The sequence below is a fragment of the Coenobita brevimanus genome, chromosome 40, assembly GCF_032717465.1.
Source record: "Coenobita brevimanus isolate Jiangsu-jjx chromosome 40, ASM3271746v2, whole genome shotgun sequence".
Classification (NCBI taxonomy): Eukaryota; Metazoa; Arthropoda; class Malacostraca; order Decapoda; family Coenobitidae; genus Coenobita; species Coenobita brevimanus.
This window is the reverse complement of record NC_136993.1, coordinates 46,269,033-46,285,312: the sequence shown is the minus strand read 5'-3', so window position 1 is coordinate 46,285,312 and position 16,280 is coordinate 46,269,033. Positions and strand designations below refer to the sequence as shown.

General features: G+C 40.8%; 1 protein-coding gene across 1 annotated transcript; it reads right to left on the bottom strand.

Moving 5' to 3' along the window:
• Nucleotides 1-512: 512 nt before the first annotated feature.
• Nucleotides 513-16,116, bottom strand: LOC145397078 (putative glutamate receptor). Its single transcript, XM_080270285.1, has 6 exons — nt 16,023-16,116; nt 15,242-15,289; nt 14,186-14,351; nt 4,874-5,112; nt 1,116-1,300; nt 513-782 (listed from the first exon to the last, which is right to left on the bottom strand). The coding sequence occupies exons 1-6, from the start codon at nt 16,114-16,116 to the stop codon at nt 513-515; spliced, it is 1,002 nt and encodes a 333-aa protein (XP_080126411.1).
• Between the last annotated feature and the right edge of the window lie 164 nt (nt 16,117-16,280).

The following is a 16,280-nucleotide window of genomic DNA, read 5'->3' as shown; positions in this document are numbered from 1 at the left end:
AAATATTTACCGTTAATCAACGGCTCTGTGAAACCAAGAAACCTTAAATGAAACCCACTTTTGCTATCAAAGACTAATTTCAGTATCTTTTAACTCAGTATCTTTAATGACATTTTCCTGATCAGTTTGGTCTTTTGATAATTTCGGTTTACTGACCTGAAATGTTTCAGATACTGCTTCCTCAGTGGGATCAGTATGCAATGGTGTGTAATGCCGTGGGGTAACATCTAACCTTACTAATACAAGAATACAATGGATAAGAATTACTTTACCTGAATGTGTTAAGATGATGAAAACAGTTTGGAGATTTGTAGACTAAAACACCTATGTCCTCTGTCTGAAGAGGTTTATTACTTGTTTAATTATGGATCATTCCGACACTTTTCACTAATATTCAAAGTTTACTGGGGTTTAAGATGGCATCGGTGAGTTTCAAAAGAACTGTCCACTACCTCGTTTCTTACTGCAGAGAAAGCAGTGATACTCATACCTTTATTTATAGTCAACAATAGTCAGTATGCTTGAATCAGATTTAGTTCACTTGCCTCAAATCCTTCATATACGGCTTTGACAGTAGGGTCAGTGTGCGTTAAAAAGTAGTGGAGAGGAGCCCCCGTCATCAGCCATACTTCAATACCCCATTTCCAGCCTGGGGTGTTTAGCATGTCTTGAAATGTCTCCACCGGCTTATCCTTGTCCTGGACGGTGAGGTGAGCGATCAGGGCAGACTTGAACCCCGTTGATATGATGAGGCAGAACACCAGCCACCAGCCAACCAACATCTACAACATGCTCAATTACAAATCAGTCATTATAACAAATCCGTGTACATACTGCTTTGCAACTGTATTAAGCATCAATTATAAAATACTATAGGCCACTTGTTCATCCGTTCAGTACGATGAAACAAGATTAACTTAAATGTTTTGCGTCAAAACTATTTTACATGAGGAGAAAGCCTTTTGTAGTGAAGTGCATGGAAATAAGCTCCATTTAGTTCATCTACTGTAAAAGTTCTCTAAATCATAATATATTATACTCGAAGTGTCAGGAATATCCAAGGGCAGCAGATGAGGATGAAATACTATGTTTTTTTCCAATATTTAAGTGATTACCTGTCCAGAGACATTAACGGATGGATCCTTAGGCGGTTCTTCCAAGAGGATGGCCCAACCGTATAGGAATGTGATGATGAACTGTACAGTCTTACCTCCTGCCACCTGCACCCACAGCCTCTGCAGCATCCATAACACCACTGCCCACACCAGCAGACTCACCAGGATGCCCAACCACACCATGACTGACAGTTTTGGAGATTTTCTTGCATATTAATAATAATGATAATAATAATGATAATAATAATAATAATTCATATCAATATAATCAAGATTTCTTTCCTCAAATGTTGGGTTTCAGGGCTGATGGAGCAACAAAAACGAAATACCAATAACATAAATATACATAATGGAAATCCAAAATTTCTGAACGAGCATAGTTGCAGGAGTGGGTAAACATGGCAACGCCAGAACCAACACTCCTTGCAAAAGAAGAGACTCCAATAGCTATCCATATTAGAAGGGTTGATATCCACCATACCAGTAAAGTGCACTTTGTGAGCGCGTGACGATCTAGTGAGTGCCATGTGATCACAATTTCCCTCAGTTATAAAAGTATAGGCGGAATCTCCGATATTTAATTGAAGAGCTGATGCCAAAAAAACACAGTGTTATGACTGAAAATCTATTTTAATATGATTTTGTAATAAATTTTAATGTGATTCGTTCACATTTAGAGCCGAACAGTCCCATGGAGAACTCTGGATTCCAAGAGGTTCCCACGCCTTTATGGGTGAGTTTTTAGATGATAAAATTTATTGAATGAAAGTATCACATGCAGAAAGAATTTAAACTCTACTTCACAAAGGAGTAAAGTTATTAGCTTCTGCTTAGCGTGACGGTCGGGTTGGGCCAGGCCACCCATTTCCAGACTTAACTAAGAGTAAACATCATTCGCTCATATTGCTCGCTCGTTTGTAATCAGTATTAGAGCTTGATAAAATACTTTTAATATCTATCTATCTATCTATTGCCAGACTCCTAAATCCCGTAAGGGGTGGCCACAAAGAAATCACCTCCACGTCGCCTTGTCCCCCGCCATTTCACTGCCCTGCTCCCAACTCACACACCCCTCTCCTATATACCTCTCCACCTCATCCCTCCGTCTCATCCTCGGTCTCCCCCTCCCTCTTCCCCCCTCCAACTCATTTACATACACTCTCCTCGTCAGTATCTCATCCTCCATCCACTCCACATGGCCAAACCACTTCAGTATGTTCTTCCTAACGTTTCCTATCACATCCACATCCACACCACAACGCTCCTTTATATCCTCATTTGTCAGCCTGTCTCTCCATGACTCCACAGGCTACTCTTAAATAACTCATTTCCACTGCTGTCACTCTTGATTTGTGTCCTTCCAACAACGTCCAAGCTTCACTTCCATACATTAGAGTTGGTATCACAATACTGTCACGTAGTAACTTTTTCACTTCCATGCTCACTTCCCTGTTTCTTATCACTGCTTTCAAGGAACCAGCAACCTTTCTTCCTTGTTGTACCCTTTCAAGTATTTCACCCTCCAAACTTCCATCCTTACTCATCACACTACCCAAGTACTTAAACGTACTCACATTTTCCATTTCCTCACCATCCAACCTCAATATACATTCATTGACTTCACCTCTCTCAAAGACCATCACTTTACTCTTCCCTACATTCACCTTTAGATTCCGTTTCTTACAGACTCTCCCAAACTCATCCAACAAGCCTTGCAGCTCCCCTTCGTCTTCACTCAACAACACAGTATCATCTGCAAACAAGAGTATAGGGAGTTTCCAAACACTACCCTCTCTCACTCCAACATCCATTGCCCTACCTTGTACCTGTTTTGTTACCCCATCCATGTACAGATTGAACAACCATGGAGACATGACACATCCCTGTTTCAACCCAACCTTCAAAGAGAAAAGTTCACTCAGTTCACCATCCACATGCACTGCAACCTTAGCACCATCGTACATACTCTTCACAGCATTAAACAACTTCCCATCTACTCCATATATTCTCAATACTTTCCACAATCCTTGTCTATCCACCCTGTCATATGCTTTCTCAAAATCCATGAAAGCCGCATACAACTTTCTTCCCTTCTCTAGAAACTTTTCCACTAAAGATCTAAGAATGAATATCTGATCTACACAACATCTTCCCTTCCTAAAGCCTCCCTGTTCTTCTCCAACTAATTCCTCTGTTCTTTCCCTAACTCTGTCATTAAGTATCCTACCATACACTTTTCCTATTACACTAAGAAGACAAATGCCTCTATGATTACCACACACTTTTTTTCTTCTTTCTCTTTGTGCAAGGGAATAATTATACCTGACTTCCAATCCTTTGGGATTCTACCTTCCTCCCAGGCCAATCTGCACATCTTCCACATCCATTCTACTACTATCTCATCCCCATGCTTCAGCATTTCACCACACACTTCATCAATTCCTGGGGCTTTCCCCAATTTGACTTTCTTCATTGCTTCCAGAACTTCTGTCCTACTGATTTCTTCCTGTCTTCTCACCTCCTGCCTTCTCCCAGCCATTCCCCAGCCGCTTATACTAGCATTACTTCCATTCTCTATGTTCAGCAATTCCTTAAAGTGTTCTCTCCATCTGCTCACTTTTTCTCCCTTCTCCACTAGTAATCTACCATTTTTATCTTTCACTCCCCTGCTAACTTCACTTCCACCCTGTCTTACTCTTTTCACCTCTTTCCAGAACATTTTCTTACAGTCCCTCCAATTTACACTCATTTTCCTTCCAAATTCCTCATCCAATCTCTTCTTACTCTCTCTTACTAATCTTTTCACCTCTCTCTTCCTTTCTACATATAACTCTCTCGTCCGCCTCTCAACTTCTTCCACGCCCCTATTTCTCATCCATCCAATCATTGTATAAATTATGAACAATGTAATTTTGTATTTTGTACAGGAATGTACTCAGCTAATGGTACAAAATAACAAGAATTACAATTACATGGTGGCATCGAAAAATTAGTCACGAAAGGAAAGATGCGAATTGGTCATAAATTAGGCTGACAAATAAGGTTGCCAGCTATTGTACTGGTGGAAAAAAAATACGATTTTTATGCAAAACTTTGGGTAAATTCTTTTTTCTCTATTAGCACGATGTAGAGACCTAATTGGGTCTAGAGTAATTAAGCGCAAGAATTTCTTGCAATGGCATTTACATTATTCATTGTAGAAAATATAATTCCTGTTTTATCTCTCTACTCCATATTTCATTTTGCCTCTGAGCTTCTTCAAAATTCTTTTCGCTGCAGAAAATTTTTAAAATGCCTTAAATAAGGACTTTCTACGAAGGTGGGCATCACTACCTGGTGTTAAACAAGGTAAAAATCCCTTAGTAACCTCGTATACGTAGAGTTGGCTGATGTGCTTTCTTGACAAGCAGAAAGTCTCTCCACTCACCTGGTTTCATATTAAAACATTGTTTTGTTCCGTTTTCTGTCACTGCCTCTGATTCCCTTTCCCTTTTGCACCTGTCGCCCCTCCCACCCACCCTAACAGACACTCATTACACTTCCCTAGACCACACTCAGATCTCCACCGATGCTTATATAAATGTTCACATGCTGTTGACGATAAATGCTCATGTGCTGTGGAAGATGAGTTGGAACAAGTGTACGGTTATAAGGTCAGACAGGTAGCTGCACATGAAAACCAGCATGGTGAAACAATGACATTTTGACGAACCTATGAGTGACGGGCAAAGGACAGTGAGAGCTTTAGTGATTGTTACCTGTGAATGGTCTGACAAGGGCGAGGTGTTGTGGTAGAAGAGATGGCTTCAATGACAACACAGTCATGAGGTCTGGTGGGTAAGTCCTCAGGAAATCCATCATGGTCAGCCGCTCTCGTAAAGGGGTCACCATGGTGCAGAAATCTACCTCGTGTCTCTGGAGTCGGCCCATCATGCCATCATACACCCCATTTTTCAGGTTACCCCACAAGCGGTCTATTTCCTCACGAACAACATAGCTAAAAGAAAATACTGATTTAACACCGATTACCCAAGAATCGTCTCAGTTATTAATTTTTTAAAGTACGACAGAAATGAAGGGGTAGAAGAAACCTAAAAATATTTCCTCAATTTTGAATAAAAATTCGTGTCCACTTTGTTATCGCTATCTCCAAACTACCTTCCTTAGCTTAGAAGAGACTTTTCGAAGTAAAGGGAGGAATTATAGATGGACCAGCATACTTTCACTACTGGTGTGATGAAAATGGCATCGTAATCTGTGGTAACAGTCTAAAAATTAAATAATTTTTAGACTGTTACCACAGGTTGTGATGCCATTTTCATCACTCCAGTAAGAAAGTAGTACTAGTCCATATCTAATCCCTCCCTTGGCTTCGAAAAGTCTCTTCTGAGCTAAGGAAAGTGGTATGGAGATAGTGGGAACAGGGTGGAAATGAGTTTGTATTCAAAATGGAAAATGCTTCCGAGACAAAAACAGTCAAATTTACTAATTTGGGGTCACTGAAAACGAAAGTCATGCTTATAATGTCTGATCGGCTCTACTTTTTAAGATATTCCACTTGCTCAGTATTTACGATCATTGACTTGAATAGCTAAGATACTTGAGTACTAATTGGACTTGGTTCTTATTTCAAACAAGAAATGATCCAAACACTGGCAAGGATTTGACTGAATGTATAAATAAAAGTTTTACTGAGTTTGGACAGCTTTGGCTGTTTTGCCAAAATAATGCGTGATGCCACCTGAAATTGTTATTGTGTCATGAATTGCATCATATCATTCTGAGACGTCACTAATGATACAATCATTATTCAGGTTACATCACAAAATATTTTGTCCTATATAAACCCTGCAGATCAAATGGTGTCGTTCTTTTATATATATATATATATATATATATATATATATATATATATATATATATATATATATTTATATATATATATATATATATGCACAGAAAAAGAAACCAAATGACAGAAGTCCGCAAAATGTTCCCTCCAAGAAAAAAATACAAGCAAGATAACAGAGAGCCATATTCAAGATCCATTAATTTCGAGATACCTTGACTGAAAGTCATGTGATAGATATATAGTAGCAAACATAGATATAGAACGATAGCTGCAGAGTTGAACTGTTGCATACATGAACGACCGGGAGTAATGGTTAACTCCTCCATTAGAGAGTTGGACAGAAAAAAGGATGACAGTTTACTGCTAGACGGGTGTTATGCACACGTTGTAGTGGTGGAGGGATGCAACCAGACGGTTCAGAGGAGTAGTGACCATTGAATCAGTGACTGAAAAGAGATAAAGATGCAACGGTACAACAAGGAGATGCAAGTTAAAGGGAGCCAATAAGAGGAGGAGAGCTAAAATGAGGAAAAGCCTTCGACCCAACCTTGTTGTGAACTACTGTACGTGCGGATCCTCCTCACACATGAGAGTTTTACTGTACAATGAAGGGATAAAGTAGGCAATGATTTATTTGGCTTACCATACCTAATCTCTTGAAAGCAGGTTTTAAAAGTGAGATAATATGATCTCTCCAAGTTAAATTCCAAAGGAATGAAATCCAAAAATGATCAAAGACGATGAAAGAGTTAGGCATTTTTAAAATTCGAGGATATTCCTGTAGCAGATTTTGACGAGTCGAAAGATTTAAGAACTGCGTTTCTGATGCTTTAAAAATAACAAGGTTATTTTTTACCTCAATCAGATTCAAGCCAGTCATTAACTTTCCCATCTCCTCGTCCGTTGAAGTAACTGCAGAAATGGACGCTGTGGGAAGTGGATGGAAAGGTGAAGGGTGGAGTCATCAGCATATGAGTGGATAAGGTTAGATATTCAGCTTAGAAGGTCATTGATAAATAGAAAGAAGAGAGTTGGTGATAGGAGTGAGCCCTGATGAACACTGCTATTGATAGCTCTAGAAGAACAGTGGCCCTCTAGAACAGCAGCTATAGAACAACAAGAAAGGAAGCAAGAGACGAAGGCTCAGACAGAAGGACAGAAACCATAAGAGGGCAGATTGGATATTAAAGATTTATATCAGACTCAATCGAAAGCCATTGAGATGTCAAGTGCAATGGCAAAGCTTTCGCCAAAGTCCCAAAAGGAAGATGACCAGGAATCTGAAAGGAAAGTGAGAAGATCACCAGTTGAGCGTCGCTGGCAGAACCCATACTGGCAATCGTGAAGAAGATTATGATTGGAAACGTGCCTTAAAATAATTTTGTAATGGACAGATGCAACAACTTTAGAGATACAAGATGCTAAAGCTGTTGGACGATAGTTAGAGGGTTAGAAACGGTCACCCTTCTTCGGGAAAGGCTGAATGAAAGGAAACGTCCAGCAAGAAGGAAAGGTACAAGTTGATAGACAGAGGCGAAAGAGTTTACCCAGGAAGGGTGTAGCACAGAAGCACAGCTCTTGAGGACATTCGGAAGGACACCTTCAAACCCATATGCCTTGATAGCATTGCGGCCATTTAAGACAGAAAACACATCGCTTGAAGATATTTTAATGTCAGCCATGAGTAAGTCAGAAGAAGGGAAGCGATGGAGGAACGGCACCAGAATCATGTAAAGTGTAATTGGAATGGAAAGTCTGAGCTAAGAGCTGTGTTTTATCAGTAGAAGAAACAGCTGCAGAGTCATCAGAGCGAAAAGAGAAGAGAAGGTTGATGAAGTAAAGTTGTTAGAAAGGATATTGATAAGATGCCGGAAAGAGTAGGAAGAATTTGATATTGAGAGTTCAGAGCATTTAGTAAGAATGAAATTATTTTTTGCAGAGCAAAGGACAGACTTGGCACGATTCTGGACAGAAAAATAAAAAAGATGAAATTCAGGGAAGGATTGGCTCCGGTAATTTTTGAAGGCTCTCTCCTTGTTGTAGACAGCTGTAGAACAAGTGTGATTATTATTATTTTTTGTTTTCAATAGACACAGGATAAGAGAGGATTGTATGCTTCCATGCCCAAGTGAATAACCCTCATAATGTGCAAGTCATACTGAGATGGATCACGGCCATAGAAGCGATAATCATTTCAGGGAAAATCAAACAAGTATATACTGCCTGAGGGCTTCCCAATCAGCAGCTCCACAGTGCCAAAGCTGCCTCTCCTTGGTAGGGTCCACAGGCGTGACTAGAGTGATAGGACAGGTTAAGATGACAAGGTCATGGTTGGAGGGGCCTAACAGAGAAAATATTTCCAGCATAACAAGATGGATGAGTTGTAAGGAAAATGTCAGGTATGTTTTAACTCTCTCCAAGGCAGTCAGGGATTCAGGTGAGATATTGACCTAGCTGCTTTAGGTCATTAAGGACAGAGAAGATGTAGACTTGTTCAGCAAGTGGACCAGTGAAACAAGAGAGTCAAAGGTGGTGGTGAACATTGCAGTAATTTAAAATAAAGATTTCAGAGAAAAGAGAAATTGTGAGGATGTGTTCCATCTTTGAAGTAAGATAGTTAATGAATTTTTTATAGTTAACAGAATTAGCAGACAAGTAAGCAGCACACACATATTAGTCAGAGAATGACAGAATAGCTGAGGTCAGAGGGGAGGGGAATCAGAAGATTCAAGTTCAGGAACATGAGAGTAAGATATGTTGTTGCGTACATATGCACAACAGCCACTTTTGGCATTGAAATGAGTATAGAGAACGAGTTGAACAGAGAGTGTTGCGATGGTTTGGACATATGGAGAGAATGGATGAAGAGCAATTGGTGAAAAAAGATAATGGGGTCGGATGTGAGAGATGTAAGGCTGAGAGGAAGACCACGAATAGGATGGATACACAGTGTGAAGAGAGCATTAGATGCGAGTATGATGTTTGTAGAGAAAGGAAGAGTGGCTGCACGTGATGGGGATGGCTGGAGAAAAATTGTGAATGGATAAATGGTGATGCAGCCTCGAGAAGATATTCTCCCACATTTGGTCTGATCAGCTGATCCGGTCAGATATGGGTAAGGGGATGGGTCCATTATGATGTGGCAGAGATAAACCAGCTCTGCTGTTGGGCTCTGCAACGGCTGTAGCTTATTGGACTGCACAGTTGACCCTCGTGCAGTGTGGTGCAGTGAGAATCTGTTCCTTGTGCCCTTGGGACTAAGATGTCAGTAAATGTGTGTGTGTGTGTGTGTGTGTGTGTGTGTGTGTGTGTGTGTGTGTGTGTGTGTGTGTGTGTGTGTGTGTGTGAGTAAATTAGGAGTGTATCGTTCTGTCTTGGCTAAGGGGGGGGGGGAGGGAAGCAGCCTACGTATATAGATAGAGATAGAGAAGGCAGGAGGATATAGAGATGGGTTTGCTATCAGTCGCCTCAGACAGCTGGGTCTCATTAAGGAAGAGAAGGTGAGGTTTAGAGGACAAGACTTGGTGTTTAACAGATAAGAAATTAGAGGAAAGGCAGCGAATGTTAATGAAAATGAAGAAGTGAGTCAGACAGTGGTTCCAAGCAATTCTCTTGGCCGTCACTGGGAGAGGCGAGGATGGTGGGAGAATTTATGCCCCCCCCCCCTCCAGGGCAATAAAGGCTGGATGCTGAGATGCCATTTACTTAACATAAAAAAGAAGTGTGGTGTGTATTGTGCACGTAGTTTGGTGTCGACAGTTGGAGGATATTCTATAAGAGATTATGCTGGTCCATTTTCTGTTACTGAAATAGTGAAAAAAAAAATCAATAAAGGGGGATGGTCAGAAGTTATTTCCGTGGGCTGATGAAATGGAAGATCTAGCTCTCCCTATCACTGGCTTTCCATCCATCTTCGGACTACTGCCTTGTTCGACTGGTGGTACAGTCGATGTCCTCTTTGTATATTACTGTTTGATTTTGCAAAGGGACATATTTCTGTTTAGCCAAAGTGAGCAGTGATGCCTCGTACTTGATTTAACGAAGCTGGTAATTTCTGCTATATGTGTGGCGAAATGACATCTGAATCAAAAGTATAGTATTACCGCTGTGGTTAAGAAAAACTACCACCTGTAATGTGGCTGTAAAACTGGAGATCAAGACAAGAGCCGGGCTCCAGCTATATGTTGCAACACTTGTGTAACAAATCGTCGCCAGTGGTTAATTAAGAAAAGGAAATCTATGCTGTTTGCTGATTTGTCGAGAACCAACACATCATTAAAGCAATTGCTACTTCAGTATGGTGCCCCCCATTCAGGAACGGTCTGTCAGAGCAGATAAAGTGGAATGTAAAATATCCACACATTCTGGCAGCTATTCGCCCAGTACCCCACGGGGATTGGTGCCTGTTGCTGAAGCACCAGAATCCTTCCTATTTGAATCAGACGAGGAGGAGGGGAACCTCAAAACATCTACCTCTGCACCATCAACGTCACTTGACTCAGATTTTGACCCACCCTCTTCCACGAATCACACCTCATAACACAAGTTGAACTGAATGATCTTGTGAGGGATTCGGAAATGCACAAGAGCAAGACAGAGTTGTTGGGCTACAAACTACAGCAATGGAGATTCCTGTCAGATGGTGTTAGGATTTCCATGTTCCTGACGGTCAAAAGAATCTTGTCCAGTATTTCTTCATGGAGGATGATCTTGTAGCCTGCAACAACATCGATAGTCTGATGGCAACACTCAACATCGTCCATAATCCAGCTGAATGGTGACTCATCGTTGTTTCATCAAAAACGAGTCCTAATGCTGTTTTGCTGCACAACGGTAATGTTTTGCCATCCATTCTAGGTGGTCATGCAGTTCAGGTAAAGAAGAGTTATGACAACATAAAAAACACTTTTGAGGTGCATAAACGACGACCGATATCAGTGGCAGCTTTGTGGTGACCTGAAGATTATTGCCATTTTGCTTGGTCTGCTGAATGGATATACAGAGTATTCCTGTTTTCTCTGTGAAGAAGAGTGTCGTGCAAGACGGTCTCGCTACACCAAGAGAGACTGGTTGCTCATTCGATAGTCAGTGGAGCCAGAAAGGAAGAACGTTCAGCATTCACCACTTGTCAAAGCGCTGGACAAAATAAAAAAAGCCTTCAAGTATCTCTGTGTGAAATTCCCAGGGTTAAGTCAAACAAAAATAAATAAATGCGTTTTTGTTGGTCTTCAGATTCCTTAACTTCTTCGAATTGATTCATTTGAGAGCACAATGTGTGGCAAAGGATCCTTGACAAGCCTTCAAGCTAGTAACAACAACATTTCTTGGCAACAACAAGGCAGACAACGACAGGGAGTTGGTGGAAAACCTCCTTACGACATACGGCAAGCTTTGCTGCAATAAGTCACTCAAAACACATTTGTTTGCACTCTCACTTCGATTTCTTTCCAAAACTGCGGAGCAGCGTGCGACGAGCATGGCGAGTGATTTCACCAGGACAGTTCAGTAATGGAGAAACGGTATCAGGGCAAATGGGGCCCACCAACGTTTGCGGGCTCTTGTCAGGGATGCTCCATTATATGAACACATGAAGCAAGTCCATATGCACAGTTCAGAAGCTGAGTAATGGTTGAACTATGTACGGAGAAATAATAAGAGTTTTATATACGTGGTATGTCACATATATTCATGTAGCATCACAAACAGATGGGAATACATTGGTTTGAAATTTATGAGTAACAGTGTACTGTCGGCGTTATGTACATAAATGTAATATATAAAACTTATTTTCGAAACACTTGCAAATCAGCTGCTTTTTTTTTTCATATTTGATTTCAGTGCATTGAAAATCCATAAGAAACAGCAATTTTTATCTCCAAAGCAGACAACTTTTAAAAATTTATAGACCAGTCAAAAGTGGTAACTGGACATGCTGAAGGGGTTAATGTTTCTGCTTTGGTGAAAACTAACAACTCTGAGCCAAATGTGTGAAATCAAATATACTATAGCGGGTTAGAAGTGTTTTCCGTATTGCTCGTCTGTTTCTCTTTGTCATTACACAATTATCTTTCAAATTTCGAGAATCCATTAATCGAGGACAAAGTTCAGTCCTCTCCAGTTACAGTCAAGATCCTGGTATTGTTTATTTTCGGGAATGTATTACGAGTATCTAACATATGGCAAAAGGGCTCTGTTTTTTTTTTTTTTAGGACAGAAATCATCCGTATCACACTAGCTGAGAAGAAGAAATAGGCGGCAGTTCGCTTGGGTCAATTCCCTCTCCACATACCTCACTCCAAGTACCGTAATATTAAAACCAGGTACGCAAAGGTGTAGGTCAACTCATAAATTATTTTCAGGCATTAAAACAAATCACACACTGGGATATCATTGGATTGCACTCCAATTAGCATAATAGCATTGAAGTCTAAGTAGAGACGTCAGACGTAATTTTTCTGTTACTGGTCACTGTTCCCCTGAACTTTCTGCTTGCATCCCTCCACCTCCACGTCGGACACGTAGCACCCGTCTAGCAACAAACTCTCATCCCAATTCTGTCCAACTCTCTAATGCAAGACTTAACCGTTACTCCCAGTCCTTCATTTATGCGACAGGCCAACTCTGGAACTATCTCCTTCTTTCTGTTTTTCCTACTTCATATGATCTCCAGTCTTTCAAAAGCAGTGTTTCCATGCATCTCGCAATGAACGGATCTTGAATTTTGGTCACTGTTGTACTGTTTTTTTTTTCTTTTCTTTTCTTGGAAGGAATGGTTTGCGGGCTCCTACCCTTTGGTTCCTTCTTCGTCGCATTAAAAAAAAAAAAATCTTTTACAGATATGTTAAAAGGTGAATGTAGGGAAGAGTAAAGTCAGCGAATGTACAATGAGGTTGGATGAGGAGGAAGTGGAATATGTGAGTTCGTTTAAGTACTTGGGGAGTGTGATGAGTAAGGATGGAAGTTTGGAGGGTGAAGTGCTTGAAAGGGTACAGCAAGGAAGAAAGGTTCCTGGTTCCTTGAAAGCAGTGATAAGAAACAGGGAAGTGAGCACGGAAGTGAAAAAGTTACTACATGAAAATATTGTGATACCAACTCTAACGTATTGGAGTGAAGCTTGGACCTTGTTGGAGGGACACGTCAAGAGTGAGAGCAGTGGAAGTGAGTTATTTAAGAGGAGCATGTAGAGTAGCATGGAGAGACAGACTGGCAAATGATGATGTGAAGGAACGTTGTGGTGTGAATGTGGATGTGATAGGAAGCGTAAGGAGAAACACATTGAGGTGGTTTGGCCATGTGGAGAGGATGGAGAGACAGAGACTGACGAGGAGAGCATGTGAGGCGGAGGGGGGGAGGGAGGGGGAGACCAAAGTTGAGATGGAGGGATGGAGTGGAGAGGTATATGAGAGAGGGGTGTGTGGGCTGGGAGCAGGGCAGGGAAATGGCGGGGGATAGGGCGACATGGAGGCGATTTGTCTGTGGCTGCCCTTTACGGGATTGAGGTGTCTGGTAATAGATAGAGATAAATTAAAATGTTGGCCTGCTTTTCTGTTCTTAGGCAGGGTAAAGATGGGAAACATAATTCCGGAGACAGCATTTACCTAGCACTGGTTTTCTCCATAATGCCTCGAAGACCCAGCAGTAACGTAAACTTGCCTGGAAATATGAATATCCTCAAGCTCTTGATTGTTTGACACATGATCTGCTTGACTGGCACGTGATCAACAGGAAAGAATGAGAAGTCAGTGCATAACTTCTTTTAACACTGAGAATGAATATTCGTTTTTAACATTTCTATCTAGCTTCTATATGAGGAAGACTGAAACACATAATTCAGTAGAAAAGAAGGGGGTTTAACTGTGGAATAGCTACCTACATTAGTCAAGAGTAGAGGAATTTTAATAAGGAACTGTAGTAAAAAGCAATGTACAGGAAGTGCAGATGTTGATGTAACATCTGGACAATTTACGAAGAACTGTGCGTTCTCTATCTGAGCTCTTTTATCCTTTATGAAACTCCAGGCCAGAAAGTTGCCAATAGGAACAGACAGTGTATAAGTAAGTAAACAGTTTAAAGAAAAGAACTTCACTTCAGTACAATCCAATCACCATTTAGCAATGCAGGTGCGGTAAGAGTCAGAATAGTAACTTCCACAGAGAAAGGACAGGTACACAACCAGCACGGTCAACATTCTTGCCGAGTACACAAAAGAGTTAGTTACGTGAAATTCAACTTTTTTGAGAATTCCTTGATGAGTCTGGCATCCATGGAGTCCTTGAGGGTGGCAGTGCTGTATGGTTCATCAGTGTTCGGGGTGTAGTCCGCGTAGGGGAAGTAGCCAGCAGTAACTATCTTCATCCCGTGACCGTTCATATTAGGGAACTGATCTGTGGAAAAAAAAAAATATATATATATTACCCCACCAGGTATGGCAGTAGCAAATAGGATAATGATGATGATTCTGATGATGAGAAATGGCGTACCCTTTACATGAGTGGAAAGTAGTGATGATGCACTACCTTTCCCGGAACTGTAGTTTTAAATGTTTATGATGGTGATCGTGATGATGAGAGATGGCGTATCCTTTATATCAGTGGGAAATGGTGATGTACTATGTAGCCCACAATTGTAGTTGTAATAGTTGTGATGATGATGATGGTGATAAGAGATGGCGTACCTTTATATCAGTGGGAAGTGGTGATGATGTACTACGTTGCCCAGAATTGTACGTGTAATAGTTATGGTGATGATGATGATAAATGATACACTGTTGACCCTGTTTACCAGTGGGAAATGTAATGATAATGATGATACTGCTGGAAATGATGACAGGTTACGAAGTTGGTAATCAGTGTCTTAAACCTGGTAATGATGATAAGTTATGAATTGTTAAATCTGTCCCGTAATATGTATTTTGTGTTGAAGTTATCTCACTTTGAGATATAGTACACCATGATTTTAACCTCTTTTCATCATACTTTTAAAGCATGGGTAATATTTGGAGATAATCTGACTTGTCTCTCATTCATATACATGCGTTAATTTTAACACTCCTGTATAGTTTTTAAATCCTTCACTGTTTCACACACCTTCCGTCACTCATTCTGGTTCTTATTCTCATATTGTCTCGTATGTGATTTTTGCACGATGTGTGAAAACATAAGCCTACATTCGAACAAGGGGATGTCATTCCGAAGAAATGTGCTTTTCCTCAGTGATGTTAAATTTCTTCCGAACAGAAACTGAATGTCCGCTTGCCCAGCGTTGCAGTACATACAGCGGCGGTACACCATCAACTGTTGCAGCTCTCTTGGCTCACTCACACCTGAAAAAGAAAATATACTGGTATATTTTGAGTACAATGTATAGTTAGTGGTTGCCACAGTTAAATAGTGTATTTTTCATGCATGGAAATTGAAGGGATAATGAGAAAGAAAGGATAATCTTAAACAAAACTTCGCCGACATAACTGTCCGCATTGTGCCCTGCCCTCCATACTTCTCATTTTCCCAAAAGACACACACTGTGCATCCTTCTCATGCTTTAGTTGTGTACTTCAAAGAGTATTACATTCACATAAAAATAACTCATGCAATACATCTCGTACCACAGCTGGTATAAAATTGCCACTGGACATCTGCCCATGGGGGTGAATGTGGATGTACTTCCTATGACAACAGTACTGTGGCCAGACGGTACAGGGAGTAAGGGGATTTAATCTGTAGATGACCAGAGACAACAATGAATGTTGGCCTTTGACCAATGGTGAGGTGGTTGATGTAACAACGAGAGGTATTTAAAGAAGGTTATGACAAAAGTAAGATAAGATGTGACAACTTCTTTACAACAAAGTATACAGCCTATTAAATAATCCTAATAACACTAGATTTTTCTGGTCACCTCTTAGTTTTTTCAGTAACTTTAGCACGTCATCAAACATTCCACTACTAAAATCTTCAGACAGAAACACTATAAATGATCTGTGTAGAAAACCAAACATCCTTGCCAGCGCATTTCCCAAAAATCCTACCTTAACCCGCCAAATGCCGGAGCTGTACCTGTACGGTTTGCAATTGCAACCGGCGGAAACACGTGAATATTCAAATTTGGCGGGAGATGACTGGTCTGGACACGGACGCACCCTCCCCACATGCGTACCCACGCTATGAGTCACCCAGGCTGGTCTCGTGAAGCACGGGAGGCCCGCTCCTCAGTCCTACTTCGTTACTGCCTGTGTGAACATCATGTCGCACCACGGTCATTCACAGCCTGAGAGTGATGCCCTTTTGTTCATCCCTCATAATGGTAATCGTGAT

Excerpts from the sequence above, each read along its gene's own strand:
- LOC145397078 (XM_080270285.1), bottom strand. The coding sequence starts at position 16,116 with ATGTGGGGAGGGTGCGTCCGTGTCCAGACCAGTCATCTCCCGCCAAAT. Across the intron at positions 5,113-14,185 it reads TCAAAAAAGTTGAATTTCAC|CTATGTTGTTCGTGAGGAAA; the intron begins GTAACTAACTCT and ends ATTTTCTTTTAG. Across the intron at positions 1,301-4,873 it reads CCTTGTCAGACCATTCACAG|TCATGGTGTGGTTGGGCATC; the intron begins GTAACAATCACT and ends CAAAACTGTCAG.